This window comes from Lissotriton vulgaris, chromosome 9, assembly GCF_964263255.1.
Source record: "Lissotriton vulgaris chromosome 9, aLisVul1.2, whole genome shotgun sequence".
Taxonomy (NCBI): Eukaryota; Metazoa; Chordata; class Amphibia; order Caudata; family Salamandridae; genus Lissotriton; species Lissotriton vulgaris.
Window position 1 is genome coordinate 900,012,161 of NC_141697.1, and position 19,169 is coordinate 900,031,329.

The 19,169-nt window shown below is 42.0% G+C and overlaps 1 protein-coding gene across 1 annotated transcript in view; it reads left to right on the forward strand.

The window, feature by feature from the left end:
• The first annotated feature begins 380 nt into the window (after window positions 1–380).
• LOC147692465 (calpain-1 catalytic subunit-like) overlaps window positions 381–19,169 on the forward strand; it is a 361,725-nt gene continuing 342,936 nt past the window's right edge. The window contains exon 1 of the mRNA XM_086938675.1: window positions 381–749. Coding sequence (XP_086794801.1) covers window positions 522–749 — 228 coding nt within the window. The 5' untranslated portion in view covers window positions 381–521. The remainder of the gene's footprint in view (window positions 750–19,169) is intronic.

Below are 19,169 nucleotides of genomic sequence, written 5' to 3' on the forward strand. Positions count from 1 at the left end.
GTGCTGATGATTATTTGAAATTAATACATGTCTCTATACTTGTTTGAGTTGTTGCAACGTTGTTTTTTTCTTATATTAAAATGCAGTAAAAAGACTGAACAACAAAAAAAACTGAGCAAGGGGCCCAGAACTAAAAATGCACTAGATTCTACAGGGTCGGATTGCGATGCATCAGCAGTGCTCTGAGCTACTTTATTTTTAGCCACTGGGTTGCAGGCTGTAGTAAAATACATCTACGTGGCTAATTATATCTCCAGAGGCAAGCAGATAGCACTGGTTAGATGTTATGGCCGACGCAGCAGGAGCTAAAGCAATCAATGCCTCACCTGATCCGCAGGTGGGCGGAAAAATGATAGTAAACAATGACTTCACCCCAGGCTGACACTCGAAGCCACAAGCAATGATAAAAGGGACTGCTCCAGTTTCTCTTTGACGAGATCCCTGCTCCCAGGGCACCAGTATCCGCGCCACGCCCTCACCTGCCAGCAGAAGCGTACACTTGTCGTAGTGCAAGTGACGCCATGGCACCCCTCACCGTGCGCCTCGTGAAGAAGTCTGCGCCGTCTACACCAGATTACACAGTTAACCCCTTCCTAGGGCAGAAGTACCAGGACCTGCGGCAGCAATGTTTACGGAAGGGGCAACTCTTCGAAGACCCCTACTTCCCGGCCAGCGCGCCATCTTTGGGCTACTCCAAGCTGGGACCCAGGTCGGAAGAGACCCAGGGGTTGTCATGGAAGAGACCTCAGGTATGAGAAAATGTTAACCGTTACGGAAGCCTAGAGGGTTCATGTCAAGATTTGGATTTCGCGGATATTGGGGAGATAGTCCCGCGAAAATGATGTATATTTCTTTCTTTAGGGTTGAACGAACGTGTCAGCTTGACGCAGGAGCCGTTACCTTAATTCTCATTTGAAATTCCATTTGAGGAATCTCGTGAAAACTGTATGCTTTTAAGGTTTAACCCTGCTTAAGATGGTTTAATAGCATTCGCTGCCCATTTTTAAAAGATCTAAGAAGCAGGGACCCTGCTCTGATATTTGTGGCATTGAAGACAATTCGACTGGAACAAGACGAAGTACACAAGGGTGATGGTGCTGCAATAATTAAGTTTATCTGCTAAATCTTGCGAATATAACATCCACTGCTTTTTGGAGCTGCATTTCCTCACAATGGCAATGTCACAGCTGCAGTCTCCCCAATTCACAACTGCATATTTTTCTTTTCCAAATTTTTTCAAGAGCTTCATGTCAGAGTCATGTTTAGCCTAGCAATAATGCCATGCATTGTTTATTTTGTAATGAATGATATCTTTGTATGCTGACTGTATGTTTTGAAAGCAGAAAGTTCTTGGTGATGATGGGGGTCTTAGGGGAGAGATTACGAGTTTGATGGTGAGGCAGCAGGACCGCCCCGTCGCCGCACTGCAAAACCCGTGTGAGAACTGCCCGCCGTATAATTACTTTTTCAGTAATCGGCGGGTGATTCCTTTGACGTTCCCACAGCGCTGCCTGTATATATATATATATATATATATATATATATATATATATATATATATATATATTCACCGAAAAAAACATAGGTTTCAGGGTCTTTATAGTTAGTTGGACAATTCACTCGTACAAAACCATAGAAATTTGGCCGTTATAGTTAGTTGAGCTAACTATAACTCCAGGTATCCTGACCCCATAGGACACATGGAGGGGTCCCTGAGGGCAGGAAACGGACCCAGTAACTTTTTTAGGCACAAATCGAGGATTCCCGGGCCCTGTTAGGGGATTCATGGGTACTCACAGATCCAAAGTCCATTGGAAAAAAAGAAATCTTACTCATTCACACACCATACTCCCGCCATGCATGGCCAAAGGCAGTGCCCAGCAGTGGGTTGGATGCATGAGGTGGGCATGCTGTAGGGCCTGGCTTTGGCCATTTGTGGCGAGGATTGCATTAATCTACAGTATTTATATATTATTTAATGCAAAACAAAAAGAAATTCACTGAAAAAACAAAGGTTACAAGGGCATTATAGTTAGGTTATCGTTTTACCCACATGAAACCATAGAAATTCAGCAGTTATAGATATTGTTATACTTATCTGAAAGAAACTAGTAACATTTGTTTTTTTCAGTGAAAACACACACACACATATATATATATATATTCCGCTACTCGCCTCCTCTCCTCTTTAGATAAGACACAGCACTCACGGGGAGAGTCAGTAGATTTTATTTTGACCCTCAAACGCACCGGACGCGTTTCGGCAGTCGCCTTCCTCGATGGTATGGGGGCGCGCCAGAAACGGCCATATTTTATGTTTACTCATGACCACATTTCCTGTTTGCTACCTGCATGGACACAAACAAAGGACCAATACATGTATTCTAATGGTAGCGCCATATGGGAATATCGAAAATTGGCACCAATAACATATGCTAATATTACTGCGAAAAAATAAAATACCTCAGCAGCACATAGTCACAAAATAAATGTATATACATATAAACTGTGACTTCCTCTGTAAATAAATCTTCCCTTATTACATATAAATCCCTGAATGGGCAATTTCGCCGTATATCGATGTAATTGATAAGGCGCATCCGCACCATCATAATATGAATACTGCCCTGTATGGGCCAAAGCGCTAATCCTTCATCCTCATGCTAGGTCCTCTAACCCAAAAGTGAAACATAAAATAAAAATTCAAAATCCAAAACATGAGTTACAATATCGATAAACTAATGGTTCAGATTCCTCCAGAACAGAGGAGCAAAGTGCAATTCTGATTCTGTTCATCAACACAATCAATAATCCAGCAATTATGGGCATCGTAGTTACATTCCAAGTTACAGTATTATGTACATTATATACCACAGTTTTATTCCATATGCAGAAACGTAATTTCATACTCCCAGAGAAAAGAACCCTCTACCCTAGGTGTACTGCCAAATCCTCATTACTGTTCAGGCCCCCGGGGGACTTGGTACACAGATCTATTATGTACTTGGACTCTAGTCTTCTTAGCCTCATTATCCTGCCCCCCCTCTATGATTGACTGGGACATGATCTATTGCAAAGAAGGTTAAGAGATTGTTGTTGCTACTGTGATGCAATTGGAAATGCCTGGCCACCGCATATGTTACATCACGTTTTTTTATGGCACGTAAGTGTTCTAGGATCTGAACTTTAGTTTTGGTGAATGGTACTCCCAATATATCTTAGTCCGCAAGGACATGTCAGACAATATACAGTATAAGGGGTACTGCAGGTAAGGAACTTCCCGATCCATCTAGTTTACTCTGCTACTTTGTACGATTTGATTTTCTTATTATTTCTACAGGCTTTGCACCTGCCACATGGATAAAATCCATGGGATGCTTCGCCAAACGGTTTTGGAACCGTTCGTACAAAGTGACTGCTCATAAGTGTATCCCTTAGAGCTTTTGCTCTTCTAAAAGTCAACATCAGACGTGCTGGTAAATCCATCCCAATAATGGGATCCGTCCTAAATAGATTCCAATTTTTTCTAAGGACTGTTCTCAACATCCCTGCCCCACTCGAAAAGGTAGTTATCATCCTAAATGGGTCTTTCTTCTCTGTGCCTTGCTTCTGTTTCAAAAGTTCTGGTCTAGGATTTTCCTGTACTCTGGAGAGGGAGTCCCTTAGAGACTCTTCCCCATATCCCCTTGCTCTGAACCTCTTGATGCTGGCCTCTGCATTTATATTGAAATCCTCTTGGGTGGTACAATTTCTCTTGATTCTGAGTAATTCCCCATAGGGGATACTCTGGATCAATTTAGGAGGGTGACTGCTAGAAAAATGCAAGATGGAATTTGCGGCTGTTGGCTTACGGTTAGGCCTGGGTGGTAAATTCCGTTCCGGTCGCTGAATTTGTTTAATTTGTTTCGCATTCTGCGGAGAACGCAAAATTGCCCAAAATTCTGCATTCCGCGACTTTGCAACATTTTTTGCTTGTTCGCGTTCTCAAAATGCGTGTTTGCAAGATATTTCCCCCCGAGCACGCAAAGAGCAATTGCGAACAGGTAAAAAGCATCGCGAACAAGCAATTCCGCGTGTTCGCAGAATTTCTGCGTGTTCGTGGAGATTTTTTACTGTTTGGCGGAGATTTGCGTAACGCTATTACGCAAATTCTGCCCACCCCTAATTACAATACAGCCGTGTGTTCATTTTGTCATCCATAATGAAACCTCCAAATCACAGAAATTCACACTTATTGTACTTATTTCTGCTGTGAATCTCAAGTTGCAATCATTCTCATTCAAGACATTGATGTACCTCACTGCTGACTCCTCCAATCCCCTCCATATCAGGAAGAGATCGTCTATGTACCAGGCCACTAGTCTCTGAGTCCACTCCCCATTGGCCACGACCCAGGCCACCTGCTCCTCCCACCAGCCCACAAAAAGGTTTGCGTAGCTGGGGGCGAAGCAGTACCCATTGCCGTGCCAATCAGCTATTTATAATGTTGGTTCTGGTGCAGAAAGATGTTATTTTCCAGACAGAAGGTCAAAAATTCCAACAACATGGAGTTGTGCTCCGTGAATTTCACTGATCGGGTGTCTAAAAAGCTCTTTTCAGCTTTTATACCATTGGTGTGCCCTATGTTGGTATATAAGCTGGCTATATCCATAACCAGCATGCAATCACCTTCCCGCCACACAATTTTGTCAACATGTCCCAAAAAGTCCTTAGTTTCTCTGATGTAACTACGTAAGGTTTTATACAAAATCAGTCAGAAAATAATCAATATATACCGACAGATGTTCCAATAGACTTCCATGCAAACTCACAATAAGTCTTCCAAGAGGTTTAGTACTGTCATTGTGCACTTTCGGCAGATGGTAAAAACTGGGGGTCATTGGATTTAAACACCTCAAATACAAGTACTCCTCCGATTCTATCAGGCCTTTGTCATACCATTTTCTCAACATTTGATGACACAGCATGATACTTTCAAGATAAACCTTCTTATCGATTTTCTCATAGCAATTAGAATCCAATAATTGTCGTAGTGCTTCCTCGTTGTAAGCTTCATAGGTTTGGAGCACTACTTTTTTTTCCCCTTGTCCGAAGGTTTCACTATAATGGTGGTATCTCTTTTTTTATTTTGTCAAATCTGTTTTTATTGGTTTAAGATTACACTTGACAGCACACGCATCACATGTAGTAGCTCACGGTCATGTACAGGTTGTTCGTCAATGCAGTAGCGCATGGCCACAGAATTTTGCATGCATGCAAACTTTACTGTGAATGGAACAAAAGGTGCTCACCCAGGAGCTAACTATGCTACTTTTCTCCAGTCCTGATGCAGTCTGTGAGGCTACCAGTGGGGGCCGGTGTATTAACCTCTCAATAGTCTATGCGGTCCGGTGCTGACCCTACATCTTGGGCATGCAAACAGATGATATATATATATATGAAACAGGAAACAATAACAGTGGCAGCAGGAACAATATGCACATTTGAACTCCCTCACCCTTTCCCCTGTATCCCCACCCTCCACCCCCCTGTACGCATGGGCGATCCCAATTTATGGCCGCGCTAGTGTGGTTGCCTCCGTGCCCTGGTAGAGCAGGGGAAAGAATGTCACCAGATTATCCCGTCAGTAGAAGAACCTGTGGCGTGCATCCACCCGTGTGATTGCCTCCCGCACCCTCCATGTAGCTCTTGTGCCCCTCCCTGTCCGACCGCTGTAGCGTATACAAGCATCCGCTCCCAACGGGTCGCTATAGGTTCCTTCCGTAGCCCTAGTGTTTCCTCCCTGCAAATGGTAGTCCACTCTGCCCTAGCCCATGCCTGAAATGAGTAACTCCATTCCTGCGTACATGGTGGGTCGTGTGCCTTCCATCTCCTTGTAAGGAGGCGCTTTGCTACCACTAGCCCCAGATCCAAGAACCGGGACATCACCTTATCCTTGGGGGGGCCTCTTGAAGTGATGTAAGATGTACTCGGGCCAGTCAAAGGGTATGATTCGACCTGTGCAGCTCTGCAGCAGCCCACTAATTGCGCGCCAATAAGTGCCAAACCCCGGACAGCTCCACAGCATGTGCAGGAACCCTGCCCCCTGTTCACTACACCTAGGGCAGAGCGCATCATTACGATGAAAGTACTTGTAAATCAACTCTGGCATGAGGTAAGCCCTGTGAACAAGGAAGAGCTGGATTTGGCAGAATCACATGTTTCTGGGGATGCGCACAGGGCTTTTAAGTACTCTTTTTCATTCCTTTTCTACTAGTGGCCTCCCCAAATGGTGGTATCTCTTTTGATGTTCTCTATGGCTTTTAGATGTTCCTGTGATACATTGGATTTCTTATTGCTGGTTCTCGTTCTCAATTTCAGCAATTCTTTCAACACTGTATCTACAATACATCAATATTGTCATTAGGCATCTGTGGTATAAAAGTGGAAACCGACCTAAAGGGACTGTCTCTACCAACTTGCTCAATTCCAGAAATGGGCGTGACTCCGCTTCCCTCAAGTTCTCACTTTCCATCCCTAGATCTTTCAGGGTCTGCAATGCTGCCAAATCACGATCTACCAGGATGTCAGTGTCAGCCTCTGATTTATTTTTCTTTGTATCTTTCTTTGGACGTAGCTTGTAGAATTTATGTAATTTTAAATTTCGTGAGAATTTGAATAAGTCAATTTTCGTCTGAGTAAAATCTACTGACTCTCCCCCATGAGTGCTGTGTCTTTTCTAAAGAGGAGAGGAGGCGAGTAGCGGAATATTGGTGTGTGTATGTGTGTGATCAAGAGCACGGCTGTGCTCGAAACGCGTCATAGCAAAGCGGGGGAGAAATAAATACCTTCCTGCTGGTTTCCTATGGTCCGTCTCCTTCATTTCCCCTGGAAAGGCATGAATGCGTGGAGGATTATTGTTATATATATATATATATATATATATATATCTATATATATATATAGATATATATATATATATATATATATATATATATATATATTCTTTGTACACTGGCCCAAAAGCTATGAGCGGGAATACAACATCACTCTTGCCATTCAGCATTCAAATTAAGCCTGCCCCAATGCTCTACTGTTTTATAAATGTGATGCCAACGCGTTTTAATGATAAAATCCTCTTCCTCCAGGCTGCCATTACAAACAAACATCAATTGCTTGCAGTCTTTCAGGCGTCATTTATTTCCATTTTGCCATTTTACTCAGTACGATCTAATTATGGTGCCTGATGGGACATTGAGTTCAAGCTGCGAGAATAAGTAACGTTACAAAAAGGGGGGTTTTACCCATGCAGTCGCGGGGACCTGGGCGCTATTTGGTATGTGTAAAGAAGGGCCCCCGCAAGGAGAGTGTGTTATGTACAACACACACTAACACTGAATAACACAACCAGTAATCAAGAGATATAAATCAGATGAATGACAAGTATTGTCCTTTATTTAACAATACCGAATTACAATCAATATGGAAAATTTCATCTCAAATCAATAGCCCCAATAGAAAGAGGAAGGAAAGGGAGGGAAAAAAGTGCTCAGGGCGGTGTCAAGTCAGAAAAAAAAGTACACACAGTCATAAAGAATTATGAGTTATAACAGTCTGCAATTCAAAGTCAAAACAAATCTGATACAAAAAGCCTAAATTTTTTAAAAGGCATCCTTTAGGAAACTGATTATATGGCAGACATTCAACGCACACATACACAATTCCGAATGATCAGGGGCATGTGCCGGAGGTCTGAAGAGAAAGAGGCGTCGACGTTTCGACCCCTAGCCGTAGGCTACATTAAATCCTTATACCGGGTCTTCATCAGGACGTGTGCAGGAAGGGGAAGGAGTTGGGAGGGGCAGTTCTATCTGTGAAATTTAAAAACAAGGATCAGAATAATATATATAGTGTCATCATCTTACTAGACATTATGACCATTACAATCATTAGGTAACCAATTACCATGGGGTCTGGGCCAAAACCGGCTTCAGAACATGGAATGTGAGTAAGACCAAACCAATGGTCAAGGTCAGACTCACCGATATTTTATAATACAGAGGAAAGTTTAACCAGTAAGGTATGAACCAAATTAAAAGGGACTGTTCTGTCTAGCAAAAGTGGAGTATGGAGGTCAGATTACAAGGCTTCTACCAAAAAAGCCATGGTTATGATCCAGATTGACAATTCTCAAAGGGCTATTGTCTCTAGATTGAGAGGGGATCATTTAGGTCAGACGATAATAACACAATATAGTCTGTGGATCCACATATTACTTACAATGGACACACAGAGGAGAATAAGTAAGTCCTTTTGTAAGGTTGATGTGTTTGCATACTTTAAAGCATAAATAATGTCCTTAGTAGGTCGCAAAACTTTAAGCAAGCTAATCTGCATATAGAGCGATGTGCTTAGATGACGTCGATAAGTTCAACTTCTCGGCCTCTTTGACTCACAGATGGTGCTCCACTCCAAGGCAGGACAGCCGTGTCAAAAATTCTTTGTACAATGGCCCGAAAGCTTTGAGCGGGCACACAACATCACTCTTGACATTCATCATTCAACTTTGGTTCCATCAAGAAGGCATTCAGATGTGTCACACATTTGCCATAAATTCTGAATGTTAGCACTCTAGTTGCTCATTAGATCACTGTAGTAAAGCTACTGCTCACCAGGGAAGTCTGCTGCTGGTATTCAAAGGACATGTTTCAAGCTGCATGTCAGAATTTTTGAATGAAATAGAAGAGGATTAGAGAAGTCAACTGCCCTAATTTTTATTTCTGCAGCCCTAATCATAATTTCTATGGCAAAATGAACCCCCTCATTTTGTTCCTTTGGAAATAAAATGTTTTAAGTGTTACCACTTTATTCCAATCAAGATGGCTTCCGGTGTGCCATATTTTTGTCATAAGTAAGACTGTTAGCACTCTAGTTATTCATAGAACACTCTGGGACATTCTTTCATTGGGCTATACTTGGGCTACATCTGGGTGATATTTGTGCTACATTTGGGGACTTTTGTCTCTGGTGGCCATCTTGGGAGACTTATTTGTTATGAAGTTTCCAAATTTACTCATTTACTACAGTCTCCTCAGTAGGAAATACTTTCAGTTTTGTACACTGATTCCATCAAGAAGGCATTCAGATGTGTCACACATTTGCCATAAATTCAGAATGTTAGCACTCTAGTTGCTTATTAGATCACTGTAGTAAAGCTACTGCTCACCAGGGAAGTCTGCTGCTGGTATTGAAAGTGCATGTTTCAGTCTGCATGTCAGAATTTTTTAATGAAATAGAAGAGGATTTGAGAAGTCACTTGAAATGTGCCCCAATTTTTCTTTCTGTAGCACTAATCATATTTTCTATTAAATGAACCCCCTCATTTTGTTCCTTTTTAAATGAAATGTTTTTAGAGTTACTACTTTATTCCAATCAAGATGGCTTCAGGTGTGCCATACGTTTGTCATAGGTAGAACTGTTAGCACTCTAGTTGTATATATCGAAGGATACTCTTCGTCTCCGCTTTTCCTTCTCTGGATGCCAATGAAGAGCACGCACCATGTAAATCTTTAAAATACCCTCTGTTTATTCTAAAGCATACAAACAGTGTAGGCAGCCATGACGCGTTTCGTCCCTTCCAAGGGGACTTGCTCACATGACGCCAAACTACCAATAGCATTCCTTTTAAGCAGTTACATACACTTTTTTTCTCTTTTTTTCCATTTGAAAAGACAAGTGTTATCGTTGGCTGTGAACATACCACATGGTATAAAGTGTAAAAAGCAGTGCTCAGGTTTATCCAGTAACTAAAATCTGTAATCTTGGGTAAAACCTATTCAAACTCTTACTTTCTCACAATTTAAATAAATAGTATTCTCAAGGTTGCATATAATTAGTAATTTGGAGGCTTCCTTAGCAGCAAGAGACGCAATAGTTTCCAACGGTATTTGCATAAATGCATTGTTCTAACAGGTATTAACGCGAAATTTAGCATAATGCTGGCTGGTCAGTAGTCACTCCACATATATCAATATGAATAAATAAATTTAAATAGATAAATAGGTACATAAATTCATAACCATAGATATATACACAATAATTTAAAACGCATATCAATATACATCGAATAAATAGATAAATAGCTATATATACATCCAATAAATAGTGAGTACCTGACTATACATATTTAAAATTAATGATATAGAAATCAGTGAATGTATGTATACGCATTCATTTTATCTGCCAACATCTGTCCAGTTCTAACGTAATGCCTACTAATGGTGCGCAAATATTCGCATATGATTCCTGTTACCCTGTATAAGAACAGTGCCTACGCTAATTCCTCTTAAAGTACTGCAGGTAGGTTTAAGGATGAAAAATGTGGGACGAAGGGGATAAATCCCTATCATGTGACATTTGATCCCAAAACCAGAATTATAGTACATTATCATATATATATATATATATATATATATATATATATATATATATATATATATATATATATATACACATATATATATTATGCACTGCAATGACATTGTCAAAACAGTTCCAGCACGGCATAGACTTTTCAGTCAATGCCGTGCTGGAACTACTAAGCATGCACAGAGGGGGGGGGGCACAAAGCCCCTCTGTTTGCATCCAAAGGGATAGAGGCACAATTAGGCTTGTACGGCCACCTTTATTTCCTCTCCACCAGGGTTTTAATGGAGGAAGAAATGCCATGAAAACTATGGCGGAGAAGAAACTCGTAATATGCTTGGCTGGACCACGGCGGTCCCTTCAAGCATATGGATGCCTCTGGACGGCACGTCATCGCCAGGGAACGGTGGTTCCCTGGTAAAGTCAGCGGTCCCAGGGCAGCATGACCACTAGGGTTGCAATGTGTCAGTCATAAGACTACTACTGTTGCCCCACCACAAGACTAAAAGGCCCTTTTTGTTTGACATAGTTTTGTTTGCTCAGATTGTATGGCACCGAAAAAAGTGGCGAATGATTTAGAACAAATGGTCACGACCACTAGGATCGTGCAGTTCTACGCCTCATCAAATTATGTATTTTCCCCATTAGTCACTTTAACCACCATCGGCTGCATTATTTACAGATTTCTAAAAGTTATTGAAAAAAAGTGAAACGTGATGCTGCACAGTGGCAGACCGTTTGTAAAGGTTAATTGGTGACATTCAGGTAATGCTTGTTGTATTTAGGTGTTACTTGTTCTAATGTGTGAAACCTTTACCCAGGGACTACTATGTACGTAAAAATGATAAAATAGCAAAATAATACTGGCCCAGAATGTGCTGGCTTATGCAACATAATTTGCTTTTTTGCCTCATAGTATGATCCGTGCCAAAGCATATTTTGATACTCATTTGCCATATAATTTCAGTGGCCCGGAGTTTGTGGAAAGAGGAGATACTAACACATAGAAGAAGACCAAACTCAGACTAACACAATGACGTGCCTGCTGGTGTCAAAACATTTTTGGATTTTGTTAGCTTCATCTTGAAGCATTTATCCAACATTCACCTTCTGACCCCTATAGGCTGAAAGCAGATTTTTAATGTTAGGGCAACCCCCTGTTCTCTAAATTGAAATACGCAGGATGTCTTCAGGCTATCTTTGCAGACTGGGGTACCTCGATTGCACCAGTAGCCAGACTGCTGAAGCCCTTTGATGTGAGGATGAACCAGTTCCTTAGTTAACAGTGTTCACATAGCGGGTTGTGTCAGCCATGCATATTACTGTGGCACACTCCACCGTCTCCAACAAAAAAGACCGGGACAGGTAAACATGTCAAATACACCATAGTGCCAATAGGAGCCAAATGAGTTCCGTCATTGGTAACTCCCATGATGCTGCAAGAGCCATAAATGATGGACTGGCAGTGCACAATATGCGTGAGATGGATAACATGTATATGAAGTGTTGATTGTTGACATTGCTGTTGCCAGCCCTAATATAACAGATGGGAAACACTGACCGGCTTGGCCCATCCCTAAGGGCGAACGGACCACGATACCCCACCTTTTTGCAAACATGAAGAGTCTGTCAGGCTGAGCAAAGGTCAGCCTGCCAGGCACTCTTCGTGTTCAGGTCAGGCAGCCAGGCTTTGTACATGCTCTTAATTGGCAGCCACCCGGCTGCCCAAGCTACATTTTTTTGCTGGGCCGCAGCTTTCACAGTCTGGTGATTGTGACCTCTGCAGCTTGGAAAATTGCTTGTTGGAGGTCTTCTGTTGGAGGTCTTCCCCTCATGATGAGGGGGCATGTCACTGAGATACTCAGACCGGGGGCTTCAGTTTTAAGCCCTGAAGTGCCCTGGCTGAGTGTCCATCAGTAATGGGGAGAGGATGTAGCCTTGCGGCTAGAGCGGTCGACGTCGAAGCTGGGGAACCGGGTTTGAGTCTCGGCAATGACGCTCAGCATCCTGTGATTCTGGGTAAATCACTTAATCTCCCCATGCCTAACAAAAATGAATGTGTCCTTGTGGAACGAAACTGATGCTATGTAAAGCTCTCTGATACCCAATATCTTCCGGTCTAGTTTGCGCTATATAAAACTCTAAAAAACAAAAAACAAATGCTCGTCAAAGAGTGGGGTGGGGTGGGGGTCAGCAGTCTCACTGACCCCATCACACTCTGTGGCGAGTAAGGGACTGACACCTCCTTTCATTGGCTGACCCATAACAAGGTTAGCCAATTAGAGGAGGCACCAGTCCCAGTTCTCCGGGGACCGCAGAGGATTCCCTCCCTCCACATGAGATTACCGCGGTGGCCTGGTAGGTTTTTTTCCTTTTTTTAAATGTTTGATGCATGTGCATGTGTGTGTATGTGTGAATGTATATGTATTAGTGCCTGCATGCTGTGATTGGGTGTGTGCCTCTGTATGTGCCTGTGAATGATGGGTGTATGTATGCATGCTTGTAAATGTATGTGTGTGTGTGTGAGTGCGCATGTAGAAGGGTGAGTGTGAGTATGTATGTGTGTAAAGTCTGCTGAAATTACCTGCCTCCACTGATAGCATATGTACATAAAATTGAGTAAAAAGTAAGCACAAATGTAGTTAAAGCATGTAACTATTGTAGTGGCATACATTAACATTTGTTAGTATGTTAATTGTATTGGGATATCTCTGTGCGCATCTATGTGGATAGAGCATTTGTCAATTTAAAGTAATTGGAGTATATTAAGATGGTGCCTGCCGCTTTGTTTATGCAAATGCTGAAATGCATTTTTAGCATTGTGGCGGGCGGTGCTGAGAGCACCGCCCGCCACAATGCTAAAAATGCAGGATGTGCCCACCACTGTGGCGGGCACATCCTAATACCTCCCACGGGACCCCCGCCCTTATGGCGGGTGGTCCCAATCCCCGCTAGGATGACGGGCGGACTTTGTCCGCCCGTCATCCTAATAGGCCCCTAAGTTTTCTATGCGCATTTTACTCTGTGCCTGTTTTTGCTAAATTGTAAATGCATGTGGCTAATTCCATAATAAAATTATCATTGTTAGGGCAGACTTGTGAATACAGCTGGCCTGGCAGTCACAGAAACAAATAAGAACACATAAACCACACAGTAATACGAGTAGGTTTTAGGTACCTCAGATTGCACGCTGCCTGGTGAGAGAAGCTCAACCTGGCCTGTATTCTGAAGTCTGCCAACCTGCACAGAGTGTGCTCGGCTAATGTGCACTGTCCAAGCACTTTGCGGCCCCTCTGATGTTTATTCTTCTCTTCTGCTGTTATACTGTGCCGCCGGTCTGGTGTTCTGAGAGCAGCGAGGAGCGGGAGCATGATCCAGTCAGTATAGGTAGTTAACTTTCCTTGCAACAACCAATGATGGAGCTGCTCACATGCTGTTTATAATAGTAATCAGTATGAGAGCAGCTCCAGGATTTGGTTTGAGCGGGCTAGCCCAGTGCTTCTTTTGAGCCTGGGAACCTGTGTCTGTAATCAGCCCGGCTGTTCCAAACAGCTTGGATTTATGCAGTCTTCAGTGTGCATATCGGACTGGCCATCGCAAGACAACGGCCAATCTGACATGCACACTTATTGTTTAGACGTGCATCATCCCTGCTGCCGATCAGCAGGAATTGCCCCACCCTGGCACTCTCCGGCTGGACCAGCGATGCTTGCCTTTAAGGTAATAAATAAAGTAATAATGATGAAGATTTTATTTATGTTTTCTGCTGCCCTCGCAGCAGACAGGGCGTTGTTCCTCCGTCCTAAAGGAGGAACCGCCCCTGACGTAGCCCAAAAATCAACAGTGCTCTCCCAGAGAGTTTGCCATGGTCCAGCAAAATGCTTCTGCATGCCCACATGTGCCTCATTCGAATCGCAGAATCAACGCTTAGTGTATGTGGAGTCAAAGTGCAATCCAGCCAGTGTGAAGTATTTGAAAATAAAAAAAGTTTTACTGAGAAGTCTACACATTGTTGACCAAAAACCTGCTTGGAAGGTCATAAAGAGAGGTAAAACGCTCTACTATGCAACTTAGAGCGATCCGTCATATGGAGTGCTAACATTAAAGGCGGATACAACCAGGTTTTGAAAGAGCAGCAAATTGCAAGATAACACTGTAATCAAAGCACTGTGAGGCAAAGATCAACCATGTGTCAGACAGTACAAAGAGATGCCTAAAAGCAAAGCAATTCAAAAACAAGAAACGTTCAGCTGCTTCCCAGAACTAAGTAATGAGAGTCATCATACCAAAGCTTTGTGCGGCGTAGCCCCAGAGGAAGTGGCCGGGGTTGTTCTTACGGAGACGTCCATACAAGAAGTGGCACAGCACCAAAGCTCATGGGTGGTGGCTTAGAACAACTCCAAAGGACTCCAGAAAAGTGAAGGGCTCCAGTGAAGAGCAAGAGGGAGGTCAAGGTTTCAAAGACTGTACAAGATGACCCAGACGCCAGCGCAGCACAGGGCCTTAGAGATGGTATGGATGAATTTGGTCCTAATGGACAACATACCATGTTAATGATTGAACTTCAACCTCAGTGTCAGCCAGTCTCATAAATGGTTACAGTGTTGCCGCCTTCTTGAAACCACCATCACCATTCGATACTGCAAAAATGCAAAATATTGGCGACACAAGGACTGCTTGGATAAAGACATTTGATGATAGAAGAAGCAGACAGAAAGAAGATTATCAAATACCTTAAGAATCGTGCTGGTGAAGGTGTGAAAGAAGTCATAAAGAAAATTCTGCGATCTGACAAAATGACATACTGTCAAATCAAAGCAGCCTTGAATCTCAAGTTCAATCCAATGCCAAACGTAGATTACGAAAGTTATATTTTCAGTCAAAAACAACAGAAAGTTGGTGAAACCATGGACAAATCTGTTGAGAGACTATATATGCTCATCAAACACTGTAAATTCAATTAATTTGATGATGAGGAAGCTATAAATCTCAGAGTTATTGATGGATGCCTATCAGATTAATTCAGACAATAAATGCTGAGAGAAACTTTTAGTCTGGAGCGAACTCTCATGGCTGCTAGAGCTGAATAGGGTACTGATCAACAAGCTACTGACATGCAGGCCGGAGCTGCCCAGAGTGAGTCAGTCATGAACATGAAAAGTAAGCAAAAATACAAGACAGGACACAGAGTGATATCTTCACAGAAAAATAAGTTGTGCTTCATGTGTGGATTTTTGTTTCAACTTGAAGAAAAATGTCCTGCCATTGGATAGATCTGCAAAGGCTGTGCGAAGGAGAACCCTTTTGTAATAGTTTGCAAGGAGAAGGAAAAAGTGTGTCACAGCGGGAAGACAAAATGGCAGCCCGAACATTCCAGAGGCAACGTTCGACGCACGCCCTCAAGGTCAAGCGACCACACATGTTGAGGCAAGTCGAGACCAAACAAAGTAGATTGTCATCTCTAAATCATCGACAAACAGTTCTTCAGTATCAATGTAAAGGGAAGGAGTAGAAGATGGCTGTGAAATTTAAATGTTTACTTCACAAAAACGTGCGCATTTTGGACTGACTGCATGTGAAGAAAAAGTCAAGGTTCATTTGTTGCAACGATGAAACACAAGAAAACAAAAGTACAATCACCCATTCATGTATTTTAAGGTACAGCGCCAACTGCCTGCTTACTCACCTTCAGCACAGCTGCTGATATGGGAACTTATATCAGTGAACTATACCATGAATGCTCATCACAAAATAGTAAGTCAGTTCCCTTCAGTGTTTCATGGGTTAGGGAAACTCTAGACTATGAAAGTACAATCACAAATTAATGAGGACTTCAATCCTATTGCTCAAAGACGCAGATCAATTGCATTTCACTTACAGGAAGCTGTTGAAAAAGAACTTGAATCCTTACTGAAACATGATTTCTTTGAGTGTTATGAGGGCTTTGCGTCATGCTTGCACTGCACAACATGGCACATCTACGACGCAACCCTCTAAGTAATATTTATGAAGCCATGCAACTTTGAATTGCCTAAAAAATTCTGGTGCATTCCTCTGCGAAAGGACGGCGTTCCGAGGGTGTTTAGTGAGTAGTCCCATGCAAATCCCATGCCTTTTGACTCATTACCAGATTTATCAAACATAGTAAACCAAAAATATATCCTTCCCCAGGTGAGGTGTAACGAGGAGAGACATCTTAATTTCTCCTCATTTTTTCTACTTTCTATGTGTGCTGCATAGAAAGAGGAAAGTCCCTCTATGGATTGCTTTTGTGCAGGAAGGTGCCCCTTCCATCACAAAAACAATCCTGCCTACCACGCAGGCACCCTTGCACCATGATGCAAGGGTGCCTGCATTAATACTAGGCCGCCAAAACGGCACCAGCATATGGGGAAAGGACAGTAATGCGGCGTATTGGATAAATACGGCACATTCCTGCTCTTTTCCTATGGCACAGGGCAGCCACTAGTCCCATAAATATGCTCCTACATTTCGGTGTGCCTACAGCTGCACAGCTTTTCAAGATATCATTTGATGTATCATACAGCCTGTCATGAATGATTTTAAGTATTGTGAAGACATATTGTTTTTTGGAGCTACACAGAAGGAGCATGATAAAGCTCTCACACAAGTGTGTTGTTTGGCTGATGCAGGTTTAACTTTTGAATGCTGTGAAATGTGAGTTTCAGAACACAAAGTTCAAAGTCTTTGACCATACAGGCCTCAAAATCTACTCATTTTGCAAATACATTTTTTATCATGTCAAGCTATTTTTAGCCTCCACTATTACCATCTGGTGAGTGAACTTAGGCTGGCAAGGAACAGGTGTTCTGTTCATTAAGAAAGTGAATGAGCAATAAAGATGCCATTAAATCTTGGTTTTATCGTGACACATTTACTGTTTGTTCAAGGAAAGAGGCCAAAAGTCAGTTTGTTCTTTTACTAACTGCTGCTTGGAAAATTGAGTTTATTTTTTTCTCTCTTACTAAAGTTAGAGGTTTTTGCCATGTGAGCTGTCCAAAGATGTTAATTATTTTTCTCTAACATTACATTTAAATAAGTAGCCTGTTAATTAATATTACAAATATTTCAAATATATCAGGAATTACAAAAGCAATTAAGAAGTGTGATGCAAACAAAGAGTTAAATGGGAGCAAAACAAACCAGAAGACTTTTCTTGCAAATGACACAAATTTGCAGAAACTCTGTTTTCAAACATTATTGTTTGTACATCCTATAGTTTTATCAGTAAAACCGCATGTCAGTGGGAATGGTTGTGGCCATTTCAATGTAAAATCTGCTGATTAGAAATGACAGTGTGCTACCACTTCATGCTTTAATTTTGTAGGTATTAAAAGTGATTGTTTTTAAACATGATTTGAGAAACATTCCTGCCCCAACCCTGATGACAGTGCTGTTAATGAATAAGATTCAAGTCAGGGGTCATGTTCATCCTGTGGCTAGGTTTGTATTATATATGGAAAAAAGTTTAGTCTATTAAATCAAACAAAATCGTTTTTTTGTACAGCAGACATGACGAACTCGCACATTTGAAGGTGCTCTCATATGTGACAATGAAGAAAATGGCGACTCAATGAATTAAAATATTTGCCCATCATCACATCATTTGAAACCAGTTTATGGGTCAAGAGCATTACAAATAAGTCAAGTACATTATTTAAATCACTAGACCTGCAGGCCTAGTAAAAAATGTATGATTTTTGGATGCCTGCCATATCTTTTGTGATGGGGGTATAACACCAGATCGAGCTAAAGTGTAGGCGTTGTTAACTGCCAATCCCCCACAAGATATTTCCATGTTACATTCAATCCTTGGCAGCTACTATTCTAGATATATGCAAGACTTTGCCACTGTAAGTGCTCTGATAAGAGACTAAATGAAATGAATGCTTAATTTCAGTGGTCACATGAAAGCAAGCAAAGCTTTAAGAAAATCAAACAAGCTATTGAGAATCCTACCAAAATGGTATACTTTGATCCTAAGCTTCATACCGAGGTTGTTGTTGACGCTAGTCCCGTTGGGTGAGGTGCTATTTCTTGCACAGCACAGCCGACACCCAAATGCTCAAAGACATATTGTGGCATATGCAAGCAGAAGTTTGTCACAAGCTGAACATGCTTATTCACAACCTTGGAAAGAAAGTTTAGCAGTGGTGTGGGCTTGTGAACATTTCCACGTATTCTTATATGGAAAGACTTCTATGCTTATGACAGCTCATCAAGTATTGTTGACCCTCTTCGGCAATCCAAAGGCAAGATGCCTCCTCACATTGAACATTGGGGTCTATGATTACAAGAATGCAACTACACAATCGTGCACCGTCCAGGAAAAGATCAAAACCCTGCAGACTACTTCTCACAAATACCTCTACAGTGTCATGGTACCCATTCCAAGACGACTGAAGCCTACATCCATTTTATTTTAAAATCATGCACACCAGCTGCCTTTTCACTAGAACAAATTGTCACTGCCACTAGTCAAGATAGTGACATGTTAAAACGTAAAGACATTACTACGCATCAGTCTTGGAACAAGCACACTTGACCCCTTACAAGTGACAGTGAGTACCAGACATTTAAAAATGTCAAAGATGAATTGTCCTTTATTCAAGAAGGCATTATCCTGAGAGTTCCGAGAATTGTTATTCTGGAGAGCCTGCGCTACAGATAGTTGATGTGGCCCATGAAAGACATCAAGGAATCGTTGCCACAAACAAGCTCTGCAAGACTGAGTCTGGTTTCCT